General features: G+C 44.8%; 1 protein-coding gene across 2 annotated transcripts in view; it reads right to left on the bottom strand.

The window, feature by feature from the left end:
- Window positions 1–583: 583 nt before the first annotated feature.
- The window catches only part of VCL (vinculin), a 106,015-nt gene continuing 78,939 nt past the window's right edge, over window positions 584–27,659 (bottom strand). Inside the window, exons 11-22 of one of the 2 annotated variants that reach the window (XM_002920392.4) lie at window positions 24,814–25,004; window positions 23,018–23,217; window positions 21,757–21,885; window positions 17,153–17,302; window positions 15,212–15,320; window positions 13,789–14,091; window positions 12,427–12,551; window positions 10,949–11,134; window positions 7,683–7,886; window positions 5,494–5,697; window positions 4,991–5,095; window positions 584–2,686 (exon numbers count right to left, since the gene is read on the bottom strand). In XM_002920392.4, the coding sequence (XP_002920438.1) occupies window positions 2,540–2,686; window positions 4,991–5,095; window positions 5,494–5,697; window positions 7,683–7,886; window positions 10,949–11,134; window positions 12,427–12,551; window positions 13,789–14,091; window positions 15,212–15,320; window positions 17,153–17,302; window positions 21,757–21,885; window positions 23,018–23,217; window positions 24,814–25,004 (2,053 nt within the window). In that variant the 3' untranslated portion in view covers window positions 584–2,539. The remainder of the gene's footprint in view (window positions 2,687–4,990; window positions 5,096–5,493; window positions 5,698–7,682; window positions 7,887–10,948; window positions 11,135–12,426; window positions 12,552–13,788; window positions 14,092–15,211; window positions 15,321–17,152; window positions 17,303–21,756; window positions 21,886–23,017; window positions 23,218–24,813; window positions 25,005–27,659) is intronic. The other variant, XM_002920393.4, reaches the window with a different exon arrangement.

Raw genomic sequence — 27,659 nt, 5'->3', positions numbered from 1 at the left:
TAAATCCATCTTTAATGATCCCCTTTCAGATCCCGAAAATCAGGCAAAAACAGTGATATGTCCATTCTCCCAAGTACCTACTCCTACTTTTAGTCAGTGCTTCCTCCCTCAAGCAAGAGGAACGTGCCCCCCAAAGCTAGCTCTGCCTTTAGCCCTGGTGGATCTCTGACAGCCCTAATGTTCTATAGTGGGCTTTGAAATACAAAAAAATAGACCTGTGGCATTCCTGCACATGTACAGCTTCGGCTTCTTAGGGGTGAAGGTTTCCACAACTAGCAATTTTTGAGATGAAGACAGACTCCTTCAGCCCGAGGATGAGCCACGTCATCTGGCTGTTTTCTTCCTGTTGTTCATCCCGGTCACCACCTTCTAGTGTAAAATCCCCCGAGTTGTGCTTTATTGCACAGATCCTTGTTAAGTCAACACGCTACTGCTATACAGGGGTAGTATACTGTCATCCAGTACCATACTTGGATTAAATAAGTCTTTAGTTTCCAGATCCCGAGGATTAGTTTCATTGGCTATTTTTCAAAACAAAGGAGAAAGCTGATCTAAACGTTTCGCTAAAATAATATACCCATCATTTAAAGCATTATTTATACAAATGCACTTTATTGTTTAAACAGAACAAAAGAAGAGGCAGAAAATATTTGCGTATAACAAATCCTAGCTTATAAATGTAGTTTTTTAGTGGTGATGTCTCTAATCAGTCTTCAGGGATTTTTTTTTTCTCTTTTAATTTGCTTCACTGTGTCTTGAGCACTGATATTAGAGAAAAGCACATCAGCATAAAGTGTAAACCAGTGTCTCAAAACACTGGAAGAACCTGGAGAGCAAACACGATTTTTCTTATTTCCTCTAAGTAATCTTTCATAAAACAAAAGGTGATCTTTGGCATAGATTCATACTTTAAAGGCATTAATATTGCATTTATATCAGGTAAGCAACTATACAAATATGCTGAGGGCCTTGAAAATAATATTCATCGGTTAAAACAGAGGAAGCCTGAGTGTACAGTACCAACTGAAGACAAGTTTCACACATTTGATGTTGGGATTTGATACACACTGGAGGTGAGAAGAAAGGACATTCAGGCAACGGTTCTTACTCCTTTACTCATCCAGTTCTGGCTTTGGGAAGAAGTAGGATTTCGTGTGCTGGCCAATGCTTAGACAGCAGTGATAAGTGCAAAAAAGGAGAAATTCTTCTCACTTTGCTAATAGGAAACTTACGGTGATAATTAAATATTATACCCATTACTCACGAGCATTCGTACTTGGGAGGGAGGAGAGGATACAGGGGCTTGGTTAAGGGAGGTAGGAATATACCGAGGACTATTTCCCATTGATTCATCCCCAACAGCGCCAGAATTCCAGTCTGCAAGTACCAATCTCCCTTAGGTAGGAAGTGCCCTTCAGACAGGATTGCCTTTCTATTAAACATTCCTGGGGGCAAGCACCAGTTCTTAGGACTGAATTTCAAAAGGATAAAAAGGGTCTTTCAAAATTACAATGAACAAACACATATCTTTAAAATCTTGTTGAGGAAGGGTATGAGGGAAGAATACAAAAGCCAGGATTGGAGACATGATTTGGTTAAAAACTAAATGCAGCATTTCAGCTCAGAAAGAACAGTAAGGGCTAAGAATGAATGGTAAGGCCTCAGCACAGACCTCTGCAGGCAGTGAAGACGGGCAGGGCCGCGCCCAGCTACTCTGCCCCTCCCGTGGCAGAGAGCACCAGGACACACAGTGTGTGGGATGGCTACCTTGACAGGCCGAGGCGGGCTATAGGACGGGAAGTTTCCCTAGCACAGACGTTGCTCAGGGGCTAGGTAAAGACAGAATCGCGTGATTCTGTGATTTCCTCCTGAGAGTGAAATTTGGTTTTGCACTGTGGGAAATGAGAAGGGATTAAACTGGGGGAAGGGCAAGAGGTGAATCCAGGCCCCACATGCTGGGGCTCCCCAGAGGCCACCTTCCCTTGTAGCAGCAAAGCTCACTCCTGAAAAGGACCCAGATAGCACAGTCAGGGTTAGGAACAACATGGAAAGCCCAAAACAAATTTTGGAGGCACAGTGATTTCCTTCTTAACTAACTTGCCTGGACCCTGGGTCTTGGGAGCCTGGTGGGGAGAATGGGGGGGGGGGGGGNGAAGGGGGGGGGGGGGGAGCAGTGAAAAGGAAGCAGAAGAGGAACTGTCCCCTAGGGAACAAGGGCAGAGCTGGGTGTCTGGCTAGTGTTCAGTCTTGGATTCTGAGCTTACGTGAAGTCCATGGGCTAGAAACCCAGTCTTCCTATTGGGAAAGAGTGTGCATGAGTATAACTGTGTTTGAGAATACAGGCTTTATACGAAAAAACATTTCAAAGTGTCCATGACGAGTATAAATGGTTTCTAAAGTGAAAAGGCCCCATTCCTTCTGTTATGTCAGGCCGGGATGTGGCTTATAACCCCCTAGCAATTCTCAGCATCTTCTGGGACTCAGATCATTTCATTCTGTTTAGTAGGGGTTTCTGTGCCAGCCAGGTTGGACCAGGTGCCTACTGGTACCAGGGAGTCTTTCTAACCCAGCGCAGTGTAAATCCAGCATCTGTTCGAATTTTGATTGAAGCAGCTTCTGCTTCTCGGACAGTCTCCTTCACAGACTGCATGAGGTTCTGCGCATTGTGAACCAGCATCTCTGTGGCCTGCAAGGAAAGAGAAACGCTCTGTTACCCGTCGTCCCTGATGCGACCCTTCCTCCAAAACCAGCCTAAGCTAGGAGTGGACTGCAGTCACCCTACCTGCAGCTGGCATCCCCGTACTTGTCACATCACTGGTGGGTTGGGGGGAGCACCAAAAAGAACCCAAAAAAGGACATCCATGATTATGACTATACCCACGGCCGGCCTCTAGCACATACTCTTTCCTGGTCTTCAGAAAAGCTCCTGCCTGGGGCTCTTGCTGTTCCCTCTACTTGGAATGCTTTTCCCTCACGGTTCAGCCCTCACCTCCATCAGATCTTTGCTCAGATGTCACTTTGGTGAGGCATTCCCTGCTCACCTTATTTTAAATCACAAACACCTTCCCAAGTGACAGCATTCCTCATCCTCCAATTCTTCATTTTTCTCCATAAAACCCATCAGTACTGATATGCTTTATGTAAATTTTACCTAGTTTGTATATCTTTTACCTCATTTTATTTAAAGTTAAAGTTCCACAAGGGCAGTGATTTTTGTGAGTTTTGCTCACTGCTGTGCCCTGTGTTAGAACAGTGCCTGGCACACAAAAGTATTTCATAAATATTTAATTTTAATAATAAATGAAAAAATAACCAAATGAACAAACCAATTATCTTCTAAATCCATGAAAATCCAAAAAAGTAAATGTCCTAAACACACAAACTTACAGGACTGGGATCACACTGGTACTCCAACATAGAAACTCAAAGAACTTACTGATCCATTGGCTCAGTAATTTTTTTTTTCAATTCTTCACTATTTTTGAGCCACCAAAACACACACACACACACACACACACACACACACACTTTTTGAGCCACAGATCCTTTGAGGATTTCGTGAAGTCTATAGATTCTTCCCTGGAAAATGCTCACTTGTGTCAAATTTGTCAATGCAATTTCTGAGGGTTCATCGGCTCTGAGAGACATAACTATGGGCTTAAATTCCTGGTCAGCTGATCTTTTCACCCAGTCAACAAAGAGGCTGAGGCCCAGATAGGTTCGGAGATTTGCAACAAAACTCACACAATAATCAGGATGAGGCCTCAAAACTTCTGACTTGCAGTCCTGTGTTTTTGCATTCTACCACACTGTCAGTTTCTATCTTTTTTTATTGGAATATGAGGTGGAACATAGTCAATATTCCCAGAATACATTTGTGTTGGTTAATTAAATGATATAGTCTGAAACTATGCATCCTATCCTTCCTTCTTTGTTTCTTCCACTTCCTTTTCTTGGGGCAGATGAGATCACATGACAGGAAAACAGCCCAGTGCCCAAATCCTGCCTAGAATACATGGAAGTTAGGGGTGAAGCTCCAATCCCCACGGTGTACGAGGAGGGTGAGGGTGAGAGCTGTTGGATTAAAACACGGCAGTGAAAGCAGCACCACTGGACCAGATGGTAGCCTCCAAGGTGCTCCTGGCCTGAGATCAGGGATGGTCTCCCAAACTACCTGTGAGTTCCCCGAGGAGAGGAACTGTGTCTGTTTTTTTTTTAACTCCCCTATACAGTAACAGTGCCACACACATCCCCGTGTCTGCTGAGCCTGTCTGGGCAGTTCAAGAAAAGACGCCTACCTACTGTAGGACGACATTGGAAGTATGGCTCACAGCAGGGCCTAGTAGAGAGGAGACAAGGAGAGGAAGAGCTGCTCAAAGGAGGGCTTTCCCAATAGTCCTGGGCCACATTTCCAGGAGGCAGCGAAGGAGGACAGACTCCAAAGAGTGGTTGCCAGCCCTTAAGAGAACCCTCCCGCCATCCTTATTTCAACGTCTGTCAAAGAAACCAAGAGAAGCACGTCCTCTGAGCTGGCATTTCAGCCTCAGCACATGCCCATCTCATGCCCCTGAAAAGCCGACACTCTTCACCATCCCTGAGGTACTTCTCGCCCAGTGAGCTGGGAAACACAAGTGCTCTCCAGCCATGAAGACACAATGGGCAGGAGTGAACAGACACTGGAGGCCTCAAGAGTGAAGTCACCCCTGTTCCACGGAGACAAAGAATGAGCAGAGTCCCAAGTGTTACTGGCACTTCACTCCAGGCCTCAACTTCCAATCTGTGAAGTGACGAAAGTTGCACAAGAGCTTTCCTTCCCCCTTCGAAGTTTCTGATGCATCTGTCCAACACAGATGCCCTTCTGAGAGTTACAGACTCCGTTCCACGTACTGAATACTCAAGACACAGGTAAAATTTCCCCCAAAGCTGAATTAAATTGCTATGAAGTGGCACCAAAGCTGCTGGAAAAAAACCAGAAGCAGCAGACACATACCTGCTCAGACTCCTCGTCACTGATGTTGGTCCGGCCCAGCATGGTGGCCTTCACCGTGGACAGGATCTTGAGCTGGGTGCTTATGGTCGGGATTCGCTCACATACCTAAAAAGCAAACTTAGTTTAGCTTGTTTCTAATGTTTTCCTTGCCCACAAACTCTTTGAGGGCAAGACTTATCCACCTCTGTGTTCCCAGAGGCTGGCATGCAGAAGGCATCCAATAAAACAGCAGCAGGATTCCACTTGCTTTCTCCCTAGGATCAGTATAGTCCCTTTGTTCAGAAAGGAAGCGTTATAATGTTTTCATTTGATTAGGAAAGAAATTTTCCTGATCTGTCTTTCCCAAACATACATATGTATTCCCCCTTTCTGCTATTTCTTCAGAGCTCCTCCACCTCCTCCTTGCTCATCCAGTTTTCTCTCTTCTGCTTTCTCCCTCCCACACCCCCTACACACACACACACACACACACACACACACACGTGCACGCTTCTCTCGAGTACCTGTAAGAGGTTGGTTCTAATCCGCTTATCTGTGCACTGCTTGGCAACCTCCTTGGCCAACCGCGTCACCTCGTCTGAGGCCTTGGCAATGTCCTTGGCACACTGAATCAGTGCCCGCTTGGTACCACTGCCCCCTCTTACCAGCCGAGACATCTCAGCCATCAGCAGAGCCATGCGCTTGGCTGCTGCAATGATGTCATTGCCCTAGAGAGAGAAGTAAAGATATAATGTGAGCTCAGCCCACACTGTGGCCAAGTTAGGGAAGGAAGTGGGAGCACAGAGAAGAGAGGAGGGAGCCTGCTGCTCTAGCAGCCTCTGAAAGGTGAGGAGGGAAGGACTGCTCTTGAGTGATACGGACAGTCCAGGAAGACAGAAGAGTGAGCCAGGGCACTCCTCCCAGCACTCAGTGAGAGAGAGAGAAAGAGACCACCCCACTGAAAAGAGGAAGACCTGTGGATTAGTCTGGAAGGAACATGTGCGCCCCGGCATAGCACTGAACAAGCACTTCATCTCCAAGTTAATCATGTCAACAAAAATGAGAACAGGGCCAAGACGTTGGTTAAACAGGCATTTTCCTTTCTATCGGGGGAAAGCAGGAGAGCTGGCTTGAGGGGAAAAATACAGAGGAGCCTTACCAGACACTGAAATCATCCTTTTCACCCTAACCCTTGTTACAAATAGCAGCCAAGGACTATTGCTGCGGAGCTAGAATTTAAACCAAGTACTATGATCAGCCTCGGTGAGAGATCTATTTTCTCACCTAGACTGCTCCTGCCCTCCCTGCTACTGCCTCTTATTTGTCCTGTCAGCCTCAGGGAACACGTTATTTTAATTTGTCACATTTAGAAAGGCCAAGAATCAATGCTTCAGTCCTCTCAGCTAAGTGGCTTCAATTAAAGAAACCTTCAGCTAAGAGCAGAAAAATAAAAATCACGAGTCGAGCTATACATGGAACCCCCAGCTCATAGCAGTTTACCTTCGATGGGGCATTCGGGTTCATTAAAACCTTCATGGATCAAAATAAAGAAATGTATAAGGAATTAACTTTATGCCCTCAAAAGGTGCATCTCTTGGCTGCTAACAATGAAAAATAACAACGGCAATGTTCAAAACTACCTAAAAGGTCAGGCCCTCCTCATTTTTCCCCTCATGCTTTTCAATTTTCTGTACAAGGCAGTGAGGCACACACAAACCATGACGCTGCGGGGCACTCCGTGAGACACCCCCACAGGCATCACGAGGTGGCGGATCGCTATGCTGGGAGGCGTGTGACATCTCAGGCAGTCATTGAGGCCAGAGAGAATACGGGGATGGGAAGAAGTCACAAGAACAGGGGCAGGTTAGACAAGGCCGTCTGGGCCCATCTCCTCCAGTGCAGACCTGGGATCATTCCAGGATTCATAAACTTGATTAGAAGACAGCGTAGTGCTAGGGTTAGTTATTGCCCATCACTCTGCAAACCCTTTCTTCTTGCAACATGCTACCTTCAAAGGGAAAACAGTGATCACCCTCTTCCTCCACTCCCCACACTAGTGCTGGCGCAGCCCCAAGGCCAACGCTCTGGGCTGCCCATCCTGCAGCCCTGAGTGCTCTCCGTTCCCCACCCTCAGCCCCCTCCCCCGGAACACCTGGACAAGCAGTCAGTGAAGCCCCTTCCCTGTGGGTTCCCACTAAGGCAGCATCTGCCAGGCAGCCAAGTGCAGGGCAGCAAGCGGTCCGCCCCAGAGACCCTGCCGTATAAAGCCGCTTCTCACCCTGGGCCACTCTGCCTGAGCCATCCGTGACGGGTCAGCAGAGGAGGGGGTGGCAGGCAAAGCTCAACGGTCAGGCCAGGTGACCTCTTAATGGTCTACAGTGGTTCCTGACCCACAAGTCATTGAGAGACAGACCCACGGCTTCCCAAGGAGTTTAAGGTTCCAATCGTGGCCCCGAGGTCAGTAAGAAAAGGAATCCTTTCAGAAAGTGACCCCATCTCTCTCCCCCCCAAAACATAAATGCAATCCAATTAATCTGGCATTAGCAGACCTATCAAACTTGTGAAGCCAGTCCTAACAACAAGGTGCAGACAGACAGATGCCCGCCCCGCTCAGACTCACAGGACTCGCACAGATCATGAGTGATGCAATGTGTCAAGGCTGCACATGGCCGGATGCATATGGAGCAGCCCCACCGGGGGTGCTAATCAGTACCTTACTAGACCACTTGGTAGCTTCCCGATGCAAGGACTGAGCCGCGGCCAGAATGGGCTGGTTGACCGGCTGATTGGATGGCATTAACAGCAGCTCAGGTTCGAAATCGTCTTCCATGTCAGGGGGGACAGGGAACCCAACAGCATCGGCCGCATCTGCCTCAGCTACAACACCTATACCCACCTCAGCGGCTCGGTTACCCGGCTTTGTCGATGGCAGGAAGGATGAGAAACAGGGACAGTGTTAGTAAGAGCAGTAGGACGGGGGTGGGAAAGCTGAGATCAGCTGGTTTAGTAACCAAAGCTTGTCTAGGATGGGAAAGACAAATGGCATCTCTCCAGAAGCCAGATGAACCAAACTCCACAAAAGGGGACTTCCCAGCCTCTAGCACCAGCCCAAGCCCCCCACCTGTTGTCATTGAGGGGAAGAAAGAGACTCACTCACTCCAGTGCCAAAAGGTTTCCAGAGAAAAATTTAAACCAAGAAAGCAAGTGGTATTCCTTTTTTATACACTTACCACCAAAGTTAAATTTGCCAAGAATAATTTTCATGTCAGAATATTTTTGAGAAGCCAAACAACCAAACAATGGTAGCTGATTACCTTTAAAAGGGATCCAGAGGGAAAAAAATCAATGCAGCCACACAGCCTGCTCTGAACCAAACAAAGCGATCCCCCCCTGCTGGCTCCTATGGACACTGTTCTAGGTCTTCCAGGACACAGGAAGTGACTTGGGTCAGCTCTGCAGTTGCCAGACACAGATCATTACTTCCAGCAGGAGTTGAAAAGTCCCAGAATTTAAAATGATACAGCAGAGGCCACTGACAGCAAACCAGCAAAGAGGCAAAGAAAACAAACGCACTGGTGAGTGAGGAGGACTTACCAAATAGCCCACAACCAGCCAGCTGAAAGAAGCCTCCAGAATGTGCCTCACCCAGCTTCCCATCTTGGGGAAAAGCCACACTTCAGACCAGCTCTGTCTCTCCCCTCGAGGCCTTCAGAGACAGCACCTCCCAACCTCCCCCTGCATCCACTGCTAGTACTGACTCAGAGGCTGTTCCCTGGGTACAACCTAGCTCTCTCCTGTTGCACACTAGGCTTCTCACCCCTGCCTGAACTCACATACTTCACAGGTAACCCAGGAACATAGCGACTGACCAAGGCTGAGTTGAGAGGAGCCCAAATCAGTGCCCATGAGAGAACAGGACCCATGAGGGGGAGAGAACAGATTTAATACCAGGAATTCCAAAAGCCCAGGGCAAGAGGCAGTGTGATCGGATGCTGAAATAGGCAGAGGGGAAAGAAAATAAGAGGAATTGGCTCAATGAAGCCAAACCATGTATATGAAGAAGGGTGAACACAGGTTCTTCTTTTAAAAAAAAATAATAATAACAATTTTTTTTTTAATCTCTATACCTACTGTGAGGCTCAAACTCTCACGACCCCGAGATCAAGAGTCACATGTTCTCCCTACTGAGCCGGCCAGGCATCCCTAAACACAGGTTCTTTGTATCACACATCTCTAACCAAGAGGAAGTAAGAGTTTACTCTTTATTTGAGGTTGCTATCACTCCTCAAATTCTTATCCTGCACAGGAAACCTGTCTCCAAAAGGTGATGACAAAGTTGGAGAATTCAGGGCAAATGAGGGGTTCAGGTACATTCTAAACCCTTTCCCTAAACTCTGTCTCAACCGGGACTCATCCCCATTCCTTAGAGGAGAGGCCAGCTCACTGCTGCTGGGGTGCAGAGTCTCAAAGTGTACAAAGACAGACCAACAGACACATACCACCCCCACCCCCCAAACACACACGGGTCAAGGAGCTCCTGACTCACAGCTCAAAGTCAGCAAGCCCCTGATGCTCCAAGCCTCCAGAGAGTCAGACCTAAAGACTTCTGGCCACAAACAGCAGAGTGGGATAAATATGAAGGCCGATGCTGTCTGCCCCTTAAGTTTGTTTATAATTCATGTATATTTTGTGTCCTGCTACACGATATATCTGGGTTTACTGTAGTGAAATTTAAATTGCATTTTAAAATCTTTGAGTAGGGGCACCTGGGTGGCACAGCGGTTAAGCGTCTGCCTTCGGCTCAGGGCGTGATCCCGGCGTTATGGGATCGAGCCCCACATCAGGCTCCTCTGCTATGAGCCTGCTTCTTCCTCTCCCACTCCCCCTGCTTGTGTTCCCTCTCTCGCTGGCTGTCTCTATCTCTGTCGAATAAATAAATAAAATCTTTAAAAAATAAATAAATAAATAAATAAAACCCCCCACTGTCACCTCCACCCCACTTTCCACACGCACTGGGACTCTGCGGACGGTCCTGGAGGTGTGTGCGCCCAGGTGGAAAGGTAAGATTATAAATAATTCCACAGTCAGGCCCAACACCAGCAAGGTCACTATTCATTCCTTCTTAGAACCTAGGCTCACAGCTAACGGCACAGAAATATACAGAGTTAAAACCCAAGGTCGATTTCCCAGCCTGGAAAAACCCAAGATCAGCTGCATGCAGAAGGTCCCCAGGGGACTACAGTCAATACAAGAGCTTGAGATGGCCGAGGGCATGAAAAGGCAAATAAATGGTGGGAATAAAGATCTAGAAGAGAAGGTCATATTACAAACAGTTGAAAACTGAGAACTATATTTCACTGCCAAGTTAACAGTAATATTTAGCTCTTATCTAGAAAAGCTGCCACACACTTTTCATCATTTAGGGGGAAATAGGCAAAAGGCATTTCACAGGGCCTGACTTTTGCAACATCCCCAATTTCACCGACCATGTGAATATTTACACTCTCGGATGTGTCCAGCTGGAGTTAGCCTGCAGCGGTCTTGAACTGAGGGGTAAGAAGATCTGAGAAAAGGACAAAGCACATGGCTCCTAAGACATCAATCTACTTGCTTTCAGGAAAAAGAGAAGGAAAATGCAAACACTTCGTCTAACTCTAGCAGAGCCCACAGAAGACTATTTCACCTCTGGAGTGCTGGTAATTAGCAAGAGAGCATCTAAAGACATTCAGCAATCCCGAGAAAGAAAAGCAATTTTTAGAAGACCCCAAATCTCCAGCGTCACAGGAGCTGACACTCGCATGGACAGAGGAAAGGCACCTCCTCTCAAACATCTTACTAAATCACAAGTAAGAAGAGGGTCATGTTATTGGCAACAGCAGGAGCCAAAGCAGAGAGAGGGTAACTTTCCAATCAGACTCTTCTTCCTGGGCTGCGCGCCCTTCTTCATCCTTTTCCAACCAGAAAAGCCTCGTTACTTACCTTGCTGGACCATTTGCGAGCTTCATCATGGAGCTGCCTGGCAGCCATCATCATCGGCTGGTTAATCACCTCCCCGGCTTTCTGCTCGGGGAACTCTTCATCCTTCTCCTCTGGCGGTGGGGGCCTGGGCGGAGGGACCTCACCCTCGGGCAGAGGTGGTTTGGGAGGAGCAAGCTCATCTGCCAGCTAAGAAAGAATCGCTGGGTTGTAAGTAAAACCTAAGAACGACTCCCCTCTAGAATTCTTTCCTTTCCTCTCAAAAGCATCCCCAGAAACGCCACCCACGTTCATTCTATGTAAGACCACCCACACGGAGCACAGGGACCACCTGCTTCATCTCAACAGATGCGTATTTTCTTCCTTGCTTCTGCACAAGAAGCCAGCAGCTACAGCTTGGGATGTATCCCAGGGAGGCACGCACAGCACTACGGGACAGTTCGATCTAATTTGTTGTCCTGACGGTTGAAGGGCAGTTGCATAGGCGACTAACTTCTCCCCTGGGCCTCAGTTTCCTCATCTGTCAATGAGGAGTAGCTAAACCAAATGACCTCTAAGATCTTGATTCTAAGTGTCATGAATCTGTTGATCACATAAGAAGCCAGGCCCCAGAACAGCCCTCCTGCTGGCCCTAACCAGGCACCAAGAGCCCAGCTACAAAGAAGCAAACGAAGCTGGAGCGTTGGAGGCCAGGAAACACTGTGCCTCAGCTTGGGTAAAGGGACTCAATTCTGTCCTCAACCAGCTTAGAAACGTCCACCTTTTACTGACATGAAACATAGGAAAGTAAGTCAAGGAAAGTAAATCACATTTTTAACTTGATAAGCTATTCCCAAAGTCCAGCTATTTCCAATACTGTTAGTTTCAATCATCACTATTTCCTATTCTAGGATTTGTATCTATAAGATATTGCCCAGCTAAGCCTCCTCCGAAACCATTTACCTATGGAAGAATAAATTTATGGTACTTCGGGGTACATAAAAAGAGTTTAAATTATACTTGGAGAAAAATAAATTTAAGAAAAAAACTATTACTTCTGCTACTTAAAAAAAAAGTCAAGTAAAGAAAGAAGAATGTACACAAAAGTCCAGCCACCTCAGTTTTGCTATTGTCAACCAGGAACCTCCAAAAATTTCCTCATCACCAGATCATTTTCCCACTCCTCATTAATTTGTTCAACGACCTCATCACTGGTCACATCCACACTTCCCAAAGCCAGCTCCTCTGCTCCAGTCAGTCCCCGTCACAGCAGGCCAAGCCCACAGCCACCCCCCACCTACCCAGCACACCCCATGCATAAGCACAGGGGTAGGACTCTACTGATTTTGGAATGAAAGTCAACTTGCGTGCCTGACTAAGCTTCAGGTAAGAGCTAAACGAAGACACCTCGCCAACGAGGCTCCAGAGCAGAGCTTACCTCTCTCTTGCTACAGTCCCAGCACCCTCTGCTCAGTTCTCCCCATCACTCTGAATTTACTTACACGGAGCTGTTCAAGATCCGGAGGAGGAGGCGGGAAGTCAGGCTCCTGAGGTTGGAAGGCTTCTCTGACCTTGGCCACAGCTCCCAAGATCCGATATCCTGAGTCCAGGAAGCTCTTTTGCAGGCCTAAACATAAGACGCCCTCACTTTCAGCTGGGCAGGTCAGTGCCCTGGAGCACTGTCTGTCCAGCGCAGAACTGGTTTCTATGAACAAAAGCTGGATGTGAAGCTGCCAGGAAGCATCACAGGCAGTGACTGAAGGGGAAGGGACATTAGGGCACGGCAGGTGCCATAAGGCCTACAGAGTCACGAGTGTCACAAACCAGCTAATCGGCCTTCTTGCCTGTATGATTAGCAAGTACTCAAGACGTTCCTGGGCGTGATCACTCCGGGCTCAGGTGGTGCTCACCACCTCTCTAGTGATGACGCAGTCAAGAGATAAGCCTGCCCAACTCAGAACAGGGGAGATGTCAGTTTCAGGTTGGGCAGACATTCCCCAGAGCACATCTCATCTTTCTGCCGACTCCTTTGCTCAACTCGTCATTAAGTGTGTTAACCCCTAGGTTGAGCTGCCGCTGCTACAATGCCCAGTCACCTGGGATTCAGGAAATCTACTTGAACCACTAGAAAATTAGGAAACAGAGCCTGTCCTTAGTGACAGTGGGTTGAAGATAGGAGAAGGATCCTGCCTGGACTAGGGATGAATAGGGCAGCCCTTCCTTCCCAGGCCCTTACGCTGCCTGGATTCTACTCATAGGCTAGACACACTGGATGCTCAGAACAGGAAGGACTTCAGATGTTTCTAACCAAAGGAGTGGTAACATCTTCAGTAATACTGAAAACGTGCTCACAATTCAGCTACAGAAAATCCAGATTCTTTGGTGTAAGATCAGGATATTCACCGAGGAGATCGACAGGTTAATTTAAGTCCTCCAGATTTGACAGAAACAGAAAACGTCTTACAGAGAAAAAAGCATTTTAAGAAAAGCAGAAGAGAAGTTATGCCCATTACATAAGCTAAATGGTTGATAAAATGTTTTTGTACCTCTTTTGAGCAATTTCCAAAATAATGACTAAACAGAGACAGGAGCCATCTAGTCAAACACCACAAAGAAAGCACAGAAAAGATGGTCCAGAGAAACTAACTTGCAGTGAACCTGGCAATACTGCAGAAAATATTCTGTGACATAATTTTTTGTGGACATAAAAAGATTAATCTAGCATTCTCAAACTAAGGATCTGCACTGTTTGCTCCCAGACGCAGAATGTGGTGATGGCAGGGTGGGGGCACGTTGTCTTGGCACCCTGTCGGCTTCCTGAGGTAACCTCCCAAGTGAGGTGAACCACACCAGGCACTGCTTACCAGGGTCAGAAATGTTTCCAGCCACAGCCTTTGCATCCATCACCATTGGGGAGATGGTTTTGCTCAACTCGTCAGAGGCGGCTTTCACAGCCTCACGGAACTTGGGATCCTCCGAGTTCTCCACCTCCCTCTTGGCCACCAGCAGGATACGGTTGGCCCGACGGGCGATGCTGGTTGCCCCGGCGACCAACATCTGCGGCTGGATGTTGGCCATGGCTACTTTACACTTGTCCAGGTCTTTTTTAATTGCTTCCTCAGAAGCATCCAACAGAGATTTGGTATCAATAGCTTCGTCCACCAGCCCTGTCAGGAGAACAGAGATGGAATTTCATTTCTATCTTAGAAGAACAGCGACTCAAAAACCCTCTTGTCTACTCAAGGTTCTGACGTGAAAGTAAAACACCCAGAATTCTCTCCTTCAGCTCTAAGTCCTTCCTAAACAATCAAAAGCTTCCAGGTGATTACCTGAGTTCAAAAAAAAAAAAGTGAAGATGTCGTCCAGGAGGCCGTAGAGCTTCACAAGATTCATACCAACCGTGGTCACTGGCCCTCTCGTGTCCACCACAGCCCGGCCGGAAGAGCAGCGACAACAGCAGGATGGCGTCTCCGGCCTTTAGCACATCTCCACAGTATGAGAGTAACACTCTCCCCCTTCCCGGCTCACCCCACACCCGTCTGTTGCTTGTTGGCAGCCTGTCGTGCCCAAGATGAGCCACGAGGAGGATTCTAATAACCCTGGCCGCCCGCTTCTTGTCACCTCTCTTCCGACACCGCAGCAGCTCCACTTTCATCTAGGGCTGCTGTGGACCCTGTCACGGCAGGCTCCGCAGGGAGGCCAAAGAGCCCGCGTTCCTCATCGCTTCCCTCCTCTGCTATCCCGCCCTCCACAGAGCGCCAAGAAGATTCGGAGGTGCCACTTCACTAGCACAGACACACATCTGTTGGCGGTTGGTTTCTCCTTTTTTTAAAAAAAAACTACGTAGTTGGTAAGTTGGAGGAAACTCTGAGACAAGTTGTATTAAATGGTAGCTATTGTGGTTCCTTGAAATACGAACCAACTGAAAATGACAGGGACGCTTACTGTATCCACAAACACCGCCTCCCAGCCTCTGAAACCAAACTCTGGCTCAGACTGGGCAAAGGCACTATTCAAATAGAAGATAGGAGCTGTAACAATAAACATCACACAGGGAGGGCAGCATTAAAATAAAAGAAACTCAAAGAGCCTCTCTTCAAACAAAGTGGCAAGGCTTGAATGAGAAGCCGCTGCTGCTCAGAGGCCTTAATCAGGGCCAAGTACACAGTCGGGCACATGACCGCCCCTTCATCCAATTACAGCTGAGTAACATAACTGGGCCTGCTTGAGTTTCTCAGAACTCATTCCTCAAGGACCAGACAGTAAGAACTTTGCACACAACTCTACCTGTCATTTTTTCGACATTATCGATCCACTGGTTCTTCATGGTCTCAAAATGTTCATAAGCAGCTTGATTTCCAGGATTCCTAAGTAAGATGCGAGCAGCTGAAACGACCTGTCAATGAGAAAACAACCTTGAAACCCCAGGGCACCCTTCCACTGGAATACAAACCTTCAGCAAAGCTTTCCCCTCTCCACCTACAGATGGCACTAGAAAGCCAAAAATGGACAAGTCTTTTCAGGCTGAACACAGGAGACTTGGTCTCCTAAATAGTTCACCCAAATGGGCCAGTACCAAAGGTTCTGCAGTCACTGCCTGATTTTGAGAAGGTAACAGAATGACAAAGGAAATGGCATTCACTTGATACTTCAGAACATACACAAAACTGACATGTTTAAACCCTTAACTCTACGTAGACTCTTCTTTTTTTTTTTTTTTTAAGATTTTATTTATTTATGTGACAGAGAGACAGCCAGCGAGAGAGAGAACACAAGCAGGGGGAGTGGGAGAGGAAGAAGCAGGCTCCCAGCGGAGGAGTCCGATGTGGGACTCGATCCCGGAATACCGGGATCACGCCCTGAGCCGAAGGCAGACGTTTAATGACTGCGCTACCCAGGCGCCCCTTAACGTAGACTCTTCATCTTAAAAAGCACCACCAAGAAAAATACTAAAAAAAACCTTTAAAGTGAAATTCATGAATATTTATAAAAAAGTACTGCCTACAGTTAATGAAGTACTTTCACATCCATTATCTACTGAATCCTCACAACAACCCTATGAAATAGGATGGGTAATTTCTCCAACTTTATAGACACAAAAACCAAGACTCAGAAAATGTAAGTGACTTGCTCAAGAGCTCCCAGAGAACCAGTTACAGCAGTTAGGGAAGGAACTGACATTTACTGAGTATTTGGTTAAGTTACAGGCTATACACATACCCCCTTAACCCTCCAAAATATCCATTAGGAAGGAATTTACAGATGAGAAAACTCAAGTTCACAGAGGATTCAAGTCCAGATCTGTCTCCAAAATCCTTACTCTTGCTGTAGTTGGTATCTTTAGTTTTCTGTTTCTCTTTTTTAGAAATCTGTTTTATACAGAAATACCTATGTTCTATGTTGCATGTTTTACGGAAGTTTTTAAAGAAAGTTACACATGTTCATATTTTGTGGAAGCATTTTTTAAAAGTTGGATATGTATGATTTTTCAAGAGGATCTAATTTGTTAACACGCCATGTGGGCAAAAGATAAACAATAAAGAGGTGTGGGGGTTTTTTCCATCCTTTCCTGCAAGTTCCCACCAAAGCCAGTATCACAGATGTGCACAGCCTAGCAGGTTCCTGATGGACCAAAAGTATGTAATACGTATCGGCTGAATCAATTGAAAAAATGAATTTTCTATAATTTGATTAGAAAAAATGTACAAACATGAGACTAAATGATGTTGAACTGGTATTTTTAAGAACACCTATCACATATTAGAACTTTAATTCCTGTCCCATTTGTTTTCTTTTGTTCCCACTCTTCCAGTATACTGTTCACAGCATACCGGCTATAACTTGGTTATAGAATGAAGTAGAAAAAAGAAAACAACCTACGAACACAACCTCAAAGAGACGTGGGGAAATCCATAAGCTGTACAATCAAAACAGACTAACCTCTCAGAATTATCCAAATCTTTCCCTAACTATGGGTTGACCCACTCAAGTCTCTTTCCCCACTAACGTGTGTGCAGGGGTTGCTTTACCAGTTTTTTCTACTCTCAAAAGTAATCTATGATCATTGTAGAAAACCAAAACATTATAAAAGTCATGTTGACACTGTGTGTTTCTTTCATGACAACGTACAGAAAGTGTTCAAAAATGCAGAGAAACTGTTCTGTAATTGACCTTTACTGAACACTATATGGCGAGGACTAAAACAATGAAGAGTGAACAAAATTCAACCTGGGGTGTGAGTTCTCGGGCCGTCTTCACTGAGGCCTGAATGCCTTCCACCGTGGATTTATTAGCAGTTCCAACAGCAGCTGCCTTCTCCGCCGTGGCACCAAGCCTTCCCGAATGGTGCTCAAAGTTAGCTGCCCTCTCGTCAAATACCTTGAGGAAAAAACAAACACATTAGCAAAACTTATTTCAATAAAATGAGTCAGGAAGCCTAAGAAAAACATCTAAGTAGAGGCAGCAACTGCTCAAGCAAAGACTTCAAAGATGACATCAAACCCTAGTTAATACGACAACAATGTGGCGATTGCCAGGTCTTGGCCTTGTTCCATCTCCTCAGAGGTCAGCCATAGCATCACGTGCGTGCACGCGCACACCCACAAACCCTTGAATTTCAGTTCCACGATGCTTACCAAGTGCAGACAGGACACACAGCACTGTGTAGTCTGCAACAAGGAGTTCACAGAATGTGAGGACTTCAAAAATCCCTATTCCCCAAAGTCTCATCCTGTGGTTTGAAGAAGACAGACAAACCCACTCCGGGCTCCAGTGTAGGTGGCTGGATGCATGAAAATCTCAAGAATATCGACAGTCCTAAGCTGAACTCCAGCCTCCTCAAGCAGCATCCCTCACATATCCATTACCATTAATGTTGTAAAAACTCTCCCCTGACCTCCATAGGAAAAACGATAGCTGGTGCTCACACTCAGGCCTGACGCTAGGGCAAGGAAGGCTGATGTTTAATACCCTGAATACAAAAAACCATCTACTGAATTGTTCATTCACCTCTCAAATTTTAAAAAAAAGTTAGCTTTTCCTTTGACGCGGTTATTATGCAAGGTGGAGTCCAATGAAGGGGACTATTTAACTCAGATAAAATGACAAAAGCCCTTCTGTCACTTGTTTGGATAACAATACTTGAAAACGCAAGGCATCCCAAACCACTGGGTCAGGTTTATACTCTACACAGAGCATGTCAGAAAGTACCTGGAGGATCCATCCTCTCTTTGCCGCCTCCTAAGGGTCTGCCTGCCCTACTCGGGGACCAGCTCGAGCTCCTGGCAGACCACCTCTAAAGCTCTAAAGGTCTCCTGGCCCAACAGCAGGCTCCAGTCGCATTGCCAGGGTGCTGTGTTGACCCACTCAAGTCTCTTCCCCACATTGGCCTCCTGTTACAGCTCAGTCACCTGGGTTCTTGCTATTTAATGCTCAGAATCTCCGTCTAAATCTCTGATCGCCGAGTCCCCTTCTCCTAGCCTCAGTCCTTGTTTCTTATCTTGGCTGGCCTCCCACACCCTGGATCTACAGGGCTTTCGCCTACCCTACTTAATCACCCCAATTCCGGCCCTGTCTGCTGCTCCCTCTGATTTAACTGGCTGCTTAGCCTGCTTTTCTCATCACTCAGTCAAAATTTACTGAGCACCTACTATGTGCCAGACCCTGGAGGAGGCGCTGAAGATACAAAAATAAATAAAACACAATTTCTGCATCTCAGGAGTTCACATCCTTGAGATGTAAAAAAGGCCCATAAGCAGATACTTACAATAGAGTGTACTACGTACAATCTAAAGCTAAGCACTGTTATCACGGGAACATAAGGAAAGGCGCTTAAACCTATCCCGGAAGTAAAGGACAAAAGGATAAAGGATAAACAGGAACTAGCCAAAAAAGAAGAAGGGAAAGATGATTACACAGAGACAAAAAGAACAAAGACATGGAAGGGCGAGGACAGAGTCTGCAGGAAACTATACGTAATTAAGTACTGCTGGGCATGAACTGAGAGGCTGGGGTTTGTGGGAAACAGATACAGAGAGAGTATTAGGAGCAGATTCTAGCACTCTGGCTTTATCCTATGAGAAAGGGAAGGCCCACTGAAGGGCTTAGCAGTAAAATAGGGTCAAATCTGTATTCTTATTTTATTGGTGGCCTAGTGACAGATTCAAAGACGACCCATCACAGCTGTGTAGTCATTAGACAGCAGGGGACAAGGATCAGAACTACAGCTGGAGCAACGTGAATGGAAGATGTAAAGGATTCAAGAAATGTTTGTAAGGGCAAATTAGTTTGCCTTAGTTATTTATTGGTGTGGGAAGACTCAATGGCAACTCACAAATTTCCGAGAGAGAGACTAGGAGGACAACATATGCTGACATACCAATGAACCAGCAGAGACCTTGCTCTAATAGTCTCAAACTCAGAGCAGTCTGGAATGAAAAGAATGGCAAATCACCCTAGTCTAAGGGGACCATAAACTGAACTGTGCCGTGACCTAGGCTACAGAAAGAAAATAGGGGTCATCAGCAAATAATTACACAAACCTCCACCCGCCAATTCTACCTGGTCTTAGGTGCCTGACCCAACAACCCCTTCTTCTTTCCTGCCAATACTTGCTTTCCTAGATTCCGCTGCAGCTGGAGCAGCTTATGAAACATAAGCAAAAGTCTCCTGGAGGATTTCTGGGAAAGCCTTCACTTTCATTCATTCAGCACCAACAATGTGTCAGGCATTGTTTTAAGAACTGGGAATATTCTTTCCTGCTTTGTCAAAGATTAGTTGACCACAGAGTTGACGGTCCATTTCTGGGTTCTCTATTCTGTTCCATTGATCTGTGTGTCTGTTTCTGAGCCAAGATGTCCATCGAGAGATGAATGGATAAAGAAGATGTGGTATATATATATATATATCTATAGATAGATAGATAGATAGATAGATAGATAGATAGATACACACACACAATGGAATATTACTCAGCCATCAGAAAGGATGAAATCTTACCATTTACATCGACATGGATGGAACTGGAGGGTATTATGCTGAGCAAAATAAGTCAATCAGAGAAAGACAATTATCATATGGTATCACTCATATGAGGAATATAAGAAATAGCACAGAGGATCATAGGGGAAGGGAGGGAAAATAGGAAGAAATCAGAGAGGGAGACAAACCATGAGAGAGTCTTAACTATGGGAGACAAACTGAGGGTTGCTGGAGGGGAGGTAGGTGGGGGGATGGGGTAACTGGGTGATGAGCATTAAGGAGGGCATGTGATGTGAGGAGCACTGGGTGTTATATGCAACTGTCATGAATTACTTAACTAATCTGAACTAATCATCAGAAACTAATGATGTTCTATATGTTTGGTTAATTGAATTTAAATTAAAAAATAAAAAATTTTTACAAAGAACTAGGAATAAAGGGGCACCTGGGTGGCTTAGTTGGTTAAGCATCTGCTTTCAACTCAGGTCACGATCCCAGGTTCCTGGTAATAAGCCCCAAGCTGGACTCCCTGCTCAGTGAGGGCCCTGCTTCTCCCTTTCCTTCTGCTCTCCGCCTCCCCCGCTCATGCTCACGCTCGTGCTCTCTCTCACTCACTCTCAAATAAATAAAATCTTTAAAAAGAACTGGGAATAAAGTATGACAAAACAAAGTCCTTGCCTGCATGGCCTTTCATGCTAATGTGAGGAAGAGAGACAAACAAGAAGTGAGGTAAACATGTCAAATGTTGAAAAATGCTGAGGAGAAAAGTAGGATATGGAGATTAGGAAATCCCTGGGGCTGGGGGTGGAGTTGTATCTTAGGCAGTGACCCAAAAGTGACATTTCAGTAGGAGCTGAAGAAAGGGAATGAACAATACAAACAATTCTCTATGGGAGGAACAGAGAGAACAAGCACAACGGCTGCAAGGTTAGAACACGGTAAATATACACAGGGCAGACAGGGAATACAACACAAGGCCATCAGTGCAGACCAAGGAGCGTGAGGGGTGAGGATGGCAGGACCTGAAGTCAGAGAAGTAGGAGGGAACTAGATGCAGTGGGGTGCTGAAGCCACGGTCACAACTCCCACCAGCTCCTCAGAGCCAAATGTGCCCATCTCTTCCCAAGTCTGCGTTCAGTGACCCCACATGCAGACAGCCATCATGGGAATATTTACATCATGGAAATAAACAAACATGACAAATTAGGGTTTTTTGGGGTTTTAGCTTTTTTTCCTGGAGTGCTGCCCTAAGCACATCACTGGTCTTATTGTCATTGTAAGGACTGTGGCTTCACTCGGGGACAGGAAGGAGCCATCAGAAGGGGCTAAGTAGAAGAATGACATCAAATCATTTGATGAGAATGACTTCTGTGTTGAGAATAAAATGTCCTAATAAAAGGGACAGTTGGGACTGGAGTGCCCTATCCCTGTTTCTTACTGCCCTGAACGTGATGCGTGGGGTTGTAACAGCTGTCTCACACCATTATGAAAAGACCAAGAAAATCACAGACATGCCAGCTCTCATGTCTCAAGCTGCCGAAACTATCAAGGGCTACCCATCTCCACGTTTCTTGTTACACAATAAAAAGAAAACCCATTTGTCTTCGTCTCTGAGAGGCAGAGCTTCTACAGCTTACGACTAAAGACACGTCCTACAGACGTTCCTGACTGAGTCACTTGGTGACTAAGGAAGAGGGAGCAAGGCCCTCCCTCCTCTACCCTTCATCCACAATTTCCCAACCACTGCCCCCAATGTACACGGAAATCACATTTTACCTTTACAAATACACAAACAGATGTGGGGGGTGCACATGTCTGGCCAACAGACGAAACGAAAGACCTCAGATACTCACTTCCTCCCTACCGGGAGCATCAGGAGGTGCAGTGGCCGCCACTGCCAACAGCTTGATGGGAGTTGTGGTATCGCTGAAAACATCTGACACCTCCTGAGTCATCGCCTCCTGCATCCGGGCTTTCAGATCCTTAAAAACATTGTTTACAAATAAAAATTACCAAAAATGTCCAAAAAGCACATCTGCCAATGTCCTCACTTCCGTGACACATTCATCCATTCATTCAATCTTTCATTCAGTAAGTCTTCACTATCAACTCTGTGCAAAGTACTGAGCCAGCCTGGACCAGGTGTAAGATATGAATCCTGCCCTCTAAGAGATTCACCTCTAGTAGGAAGGTAAGGCAGGACCCACATTTCTCTGGAGATTGCTCCACCCAACAAGAAATCTTACTTCCTTTCTTGGTGGCTTCTAAGAAATGACACTGAGATTCAGGGGTTAGAACCCAAAGACGACACTGAAATGAAACAGAGTTCCTCACCACTCCCAATGCTGGAGGAGCCTGATAATGACCACAGAAATGGTAAGGATTGTTTGGTAGGTGCACTGCCAAATTTCTAAGCATCTTCTCACATTAAAGAAATTAAGGATGGGAATTTTTTTTGATACATGTTTTTTCAGTTAAGTTTCTAGAAAAACTTTGATACTAGTCTATGTATCCATTTCTTAACATGGGTCTAAAGAGGATTCTTAGAAGTCATGAAAAGGCTCCCTTTCATGGTTATCATACTTAGCCCAATCTAAGTTTTCTGGATTTATACAAAGAAGTCTCAGTCACTCCCACTGTTTCTCAAGGTATGTGGCTCATGATACCTGAAATGATTTTAGGTGTTAGGCCAATATTCTTATTTTAATAATTACATGTTTTCTTTTAAAGAATATCAGGAAAAATATAACTAGCTCATCAGGCTCATGATTTCAGGATTATTATAAAGTGTTCTTTTAAATAGATCCACTTAAGTTTAAAAAGGGAGTCCATTTGAAGAAAAATATGGACCAAATAAAGAAGTACAGGTGACACATGGTGGAGCAGATATCACAAAAGAGTTCCCTCTGGACTGAAACTTGAAAAACTTCAGCTGTTGTCAAACACAGGTGAGATTTTTCCTAATAAGCTCTAGACTTCCTTATATTCTCCTTGATCCACTCTTCACTTGCCCTAGACTCAAGAAATTATATATTTTTAAAATCTCTCTCCCTCCCTAGTTTGTCAATAGCAGTTAAGTAGAGAAATGTCATGATACGTGCTCCGAAGTTCTACCTTTAAGGAGTCTTGGAGCTGAGAGGCAAGCGCTCTCGCCTGAGGACTCTCGCCTTCCCCTCTGGCAGCAAGGTCAGCCAGCTGCGCCGTCAGCTGGTCCACGCGGTCACACTTTGCAAGAAGATCTTGGCGATACGGCCCCATCATGACATTGGCCAGACGATGCCCTTCGGCCACAAGCCCCCGGATGGCAGCCTGACCTGGATCCAGAGGAAAACACTGTAACTCCCATAGACCCAGAGAAGGCAACTGCAGTGCCATCGTGCTAAACTACTGCGTTGCTGGGTTTTTTAAAGAATAATAGCATTTAGTGGGGGTGTTGCCCCTAACAATAGAAAAATTTAGGAAACTCAGAGAGGTATAGATAAGAATAGATAATCCACCCATAATCCTCAGAGATTGATACAATTGAACATTTCCTTCCTGTCTTCTGAAAAATTATTCTACTGTAATTATTTACTTAATTTTAATTCCAGTATAGTTCACATACAGTGTTATATCAGTTTTAAGAGTACAATATAGTGACTTGACAATTCTACACGTTACTCAGTGCTCATCTCTGCTAAGTGTACTCTTAATCCCTTTCACCTATTTCACCCATCCCCCCACTCACCTCCCCTCTAATAACCATCAATTTGTTCTCTGTAGTTAAGTCTGGTTTTTTTGGTTTGTCTCAATTTCTTTGTTCGTTTGTTTTGTTTCTTAAATTCTACATATGAGTGAAATCATATGGTATTTGTCTTTATCTGAGTGACATATTTCACTTAGCATTATACCTTCTAAATCTATCCATGTTATTGCAAATCTTCCAGTCTTTTTTAATGCACTGCATATTCCTATACAAATACACTCTTTTACAAAACTGAGATCATACTTTACATTAAATTTTATTCCTCACTTTTTTTATTTAATGGGAGCATTTTTCCACATCACTGAATATTCTTAAAATATCATGATCTAAAAATCTATGTAGTATTTTATCATATTAACTATAATTATTGATCATTTACTTATTATTAAACTTTTATGTTGTTTATATACATTCTTATATGTAACTCCTTAGAAAATGCCTAATTATTTCTTATAATAAACTCCTCGAAGTCAAATTGCTAAGTCAATGAGTATGAACTTTTTTAAAGCTCTTAACATGTAATACTAAATTGCTGTTCAGAACATTTATACCAATTTATTCCTCCCCCAGTAAATTATACATCTGTCTGATTTCCCAACACTGGGAATCACCAATTTAAAAATTTATCTTTTTATCCAACAAATACAGTAAATAGATCTTTCAGCTTCAGCTGGCTTGCTATCATAAAATGACCTAAATTCTTGTAGATTCATCCCTAAAATCTCCCCAAAATCAAAAGCTTAGGTTATCAATTCTACCGGTGACTGTGTGACGCAGGAGCCCTTACAAATGAAAATAACCTTGGCAGCTCAGTGCCTCTTACTTATTTTCAAAACTTACATTTAACTGGGTATTTTCTAAGGACTGTAATCAAAATACAATAGAATGGCAGTATACATAGACTGGAAATAATTAGTTCAAAGTTTCAATTCCAACCTGAGGACCTTTCTATTTGCCAGCAGCAAAATCATTTATTTGCTAATTCTTTTTGATCAAATCATGTTGGCTACATTTGGAAAAGGAGTCCCACTGTAGAATGACTTATTCATCAGTAGATGAAGAACCCCTTCTGTACCTAATTACAGATGAACGAGATCTCTATCAACAACTTGCTTATTTTCACTGAGATCAGTTTAATGAAGATTAAATGCACTTATGGCCTTACCAACACCCCGGTCATCCACTGTGGGATTATCAATCCACCGCTGTGCCTGCTCAATCTTGCCCTCCAGGTGGACAGCTGCCTTGGCGGGCCTGCTGTTGGCCACAGCTCTATTCGTTTTGGTCTGCAAGTTCTGCAGGGCTGTGGCCACCTGTTTGGCCAATGCTCGGGCCTCTGGGGAATCTCCTTTGCCCCTAAAGAAGAAAAAAGAAAAAGCCATCCTGTCACAGACACTATTTACACTGAGATGGTTTTAATTGCTATACAAATGCTAATGAGATGACAAATTGCTAATGATTATTATTAGCTTAGTTTGGAAGGAGATTGGTTTATTTGGCACTAAAATAAGAAATTAATAACTTAAATTCAGATTGTATTATTCCAGTTAAAACATTAAATATGGGGGCGCCTGGGTGGCTCAGTCGTTGGGCGTCTGCCTTTGGCTCAGGGCGTGATCCCAGCGTTCTGGGATGGAGCCCCACATCAGGCTCCTCAGCTGGGAGCCTGCTTCTTCCTCTCCCACTCCCCCTGCTTGTGTTCCCTCTCTCACTGGCTGTCTCTCTCTCTGTCAAATAAATAAATAAAATCTTTAAAAAAAAAAAAAAAGAACATTAAATATGAGTTTGAGTCAGTCTACCTCAATCAAGCTCAACCACTTGGTTAGCTGAGCTCAATCAAACATCACTTAGCCATCGTGGAAAATGCTAGTTCTCTCAAGAATTAGGTGGGCCCAGGTAGCCATGTATGTTGTATAACAGTAGTTGAAGTAGTTATAGAACTAGTTATTGTAGAACTAGTAGTAGTACAATCTTTTTATTTTTTTTGAGAGAGAGAGAGTGCACAAGCGAGGGGTGGGGGTGGGGGGGAGGCTCCCTTCAGCAGGAAGCCTGGCACAGGGCTTGATCCCAGGACCCTGAGATCATGGTCTGAGCCGAAGGCAGACACTTAACCCACTGAGCCACCCAATGCCCAGGAGTACAGTTTTTTGAGTCCCAACTCTGACAGGTACCATTGCAAACACTCTTATATTATTTAATCCTCACAACAACCCTATGAGGTAGGTACGAGTATTATTCCCATTATTCAAAAAGCAAAACTGAGGTTCTAAAAGGTTGGACAACTTACCCAAGGTCCTGTCACTTCCTTTGGTGGACTCAGGATCCAAACCCAGGCACTCTGTCTGACCTCCGAGTCCTCACTCTTAGATACTTACATTGCTATCAAGTAATTCCCAGTCCTTGCCATAACGGATTGAACTGGTTATCTAACTCAAAGACAACATGGCCACAGTCAAGCAAGGCACCTACTTCCAGTGTGTATAAAAGTCAGCTGGGATCTTAGTTTTATTTTTATTTTTTTTTTAAAGATTTTTTTAATTTATTTATTCGACAGAGATAGAGACAGCCAGCGAGAGAGGGAACACAAGCACGGGGAGTGGGAGAGGAAGAAGCAGGCTTCCAGCAGAGGAGCCTGATGTGGGGCTCGATCCCATAACGCCGGGATCACGCCCTGAGCCGAAGGCAGACGCTCAACCGCTGTGCCACCCAGGCGCCCCGGGATCTTAGTTTTAAATGCAGATTGTTAAATGCAGATTGTTAAGTGCTGGTGTGGGGTTCAGGGTACACATTTTTTTACTACCTTCCCAGGTGATTCTGGGGTAAGCTGTCCTTGGTTCATACTTCAAAAACACTGCATAGTCAACTAGTGGTGGATGTGGAACTAAAAGTCCTACTAAGCCTGGGACATGGTAGGTCAAAGCTAGATGAAGAACCCAAATAAACAAAGTCAATACACAGAGTGAAGCAGACGGCGTACCATACAGCTACTAAGAGATGGCGGTAGGAACTTGCAGCTGCCACCAGCCCTGGCCATATTTCAAATGATTCAGTTCCATTAGATGCCTCTACTTATTTCTAATAAACTTCCACTTTTTACTTGAGTTAGTTCCTTGCAACCAAAGAACTTCAACAAGAACATCAACACAGAAATAAAAAGAAAACCATACTATATATCACAAAGGGAGATTACTGCCCACAAAATCCTACTCCAAAGACTTCAGATTCTAACCATTATGAACATATAGAGTCTGACACATTTTATATCTCATGTCCACTTAGAAAGAACTTCGGGCTAATCTTATCTGTCTCACCAATAAAAATGAAAATACTAGTCTACCCACCAGAATGACTAATTTAGATACTCTCTAAAGAACTCCTTTGTGACTTTAAATTTCTATACCTTCTCCATTATAAAGCTGGACAAAGAAGGTATTTACCGTGGTTCTGATCATGGCCGCTCCTACTGCCAGGAAGCTATGTATATGTCTATTACTATGTTATAGTAATAAGTAATGATGGCATGTGACCACACAGGGAGGCTTGCCGTTAACACCACTACCATCAATTCTCTCTTCATCACTAAGAAACATTAATGAGTACCTGGTACATACATGGAATTGTGTTAGGGTCTTTAAAACAGTTTTCTCCTTTGAGTATTTTTAAACTAATAAGAATGTAAACAGATTATATACATGGGTTAATAGTAATGAACACAGACCTAACTGTATAGACAATAGTAATGAACACAGACCTAACTGTATAGACATTATATTTTACAATTGTCAAATTATTTATTTTCTCCACCTAAAAAATTCAAGATTTGGGGTATAAAACAGTGATCTCTAAATGATTAAGCTCAGTATATAATCAAACTTGAGCTGTTAAATATTTAAGTTGGTCTCCATCACAACCTCCTGCCTAAAGCGTATCTACTCTGTTCCCACCCATCTCCTATTTCATGGTCCTAGGTAGGCAGGAATGTGCCTTCTTAACCAATATTGTCCTCTTGGT

This window comes from Ailuropoda melanoleuca, chromosome 6 (assembly GCF_002007445.2).
Source record: "Ailuropoda melanoleuca isolate Jingjing chromosome 6, ASM200744v2, whole genome shotgun sequence".
In the NCBI taxonomy this organism is placed as follows: domain Eukaryota; kingdom Metazoa; phylum Chordata; class Mammalia; order Carnivora; family Ursidae; genus Ailuropoda; species Ailuropoda melanoleuca.
The sequence above is the reverse complement of the archived record's forward strand: the minus strand, read 5'-3'. Positions and strand labels throughout refer to the sequence as shown.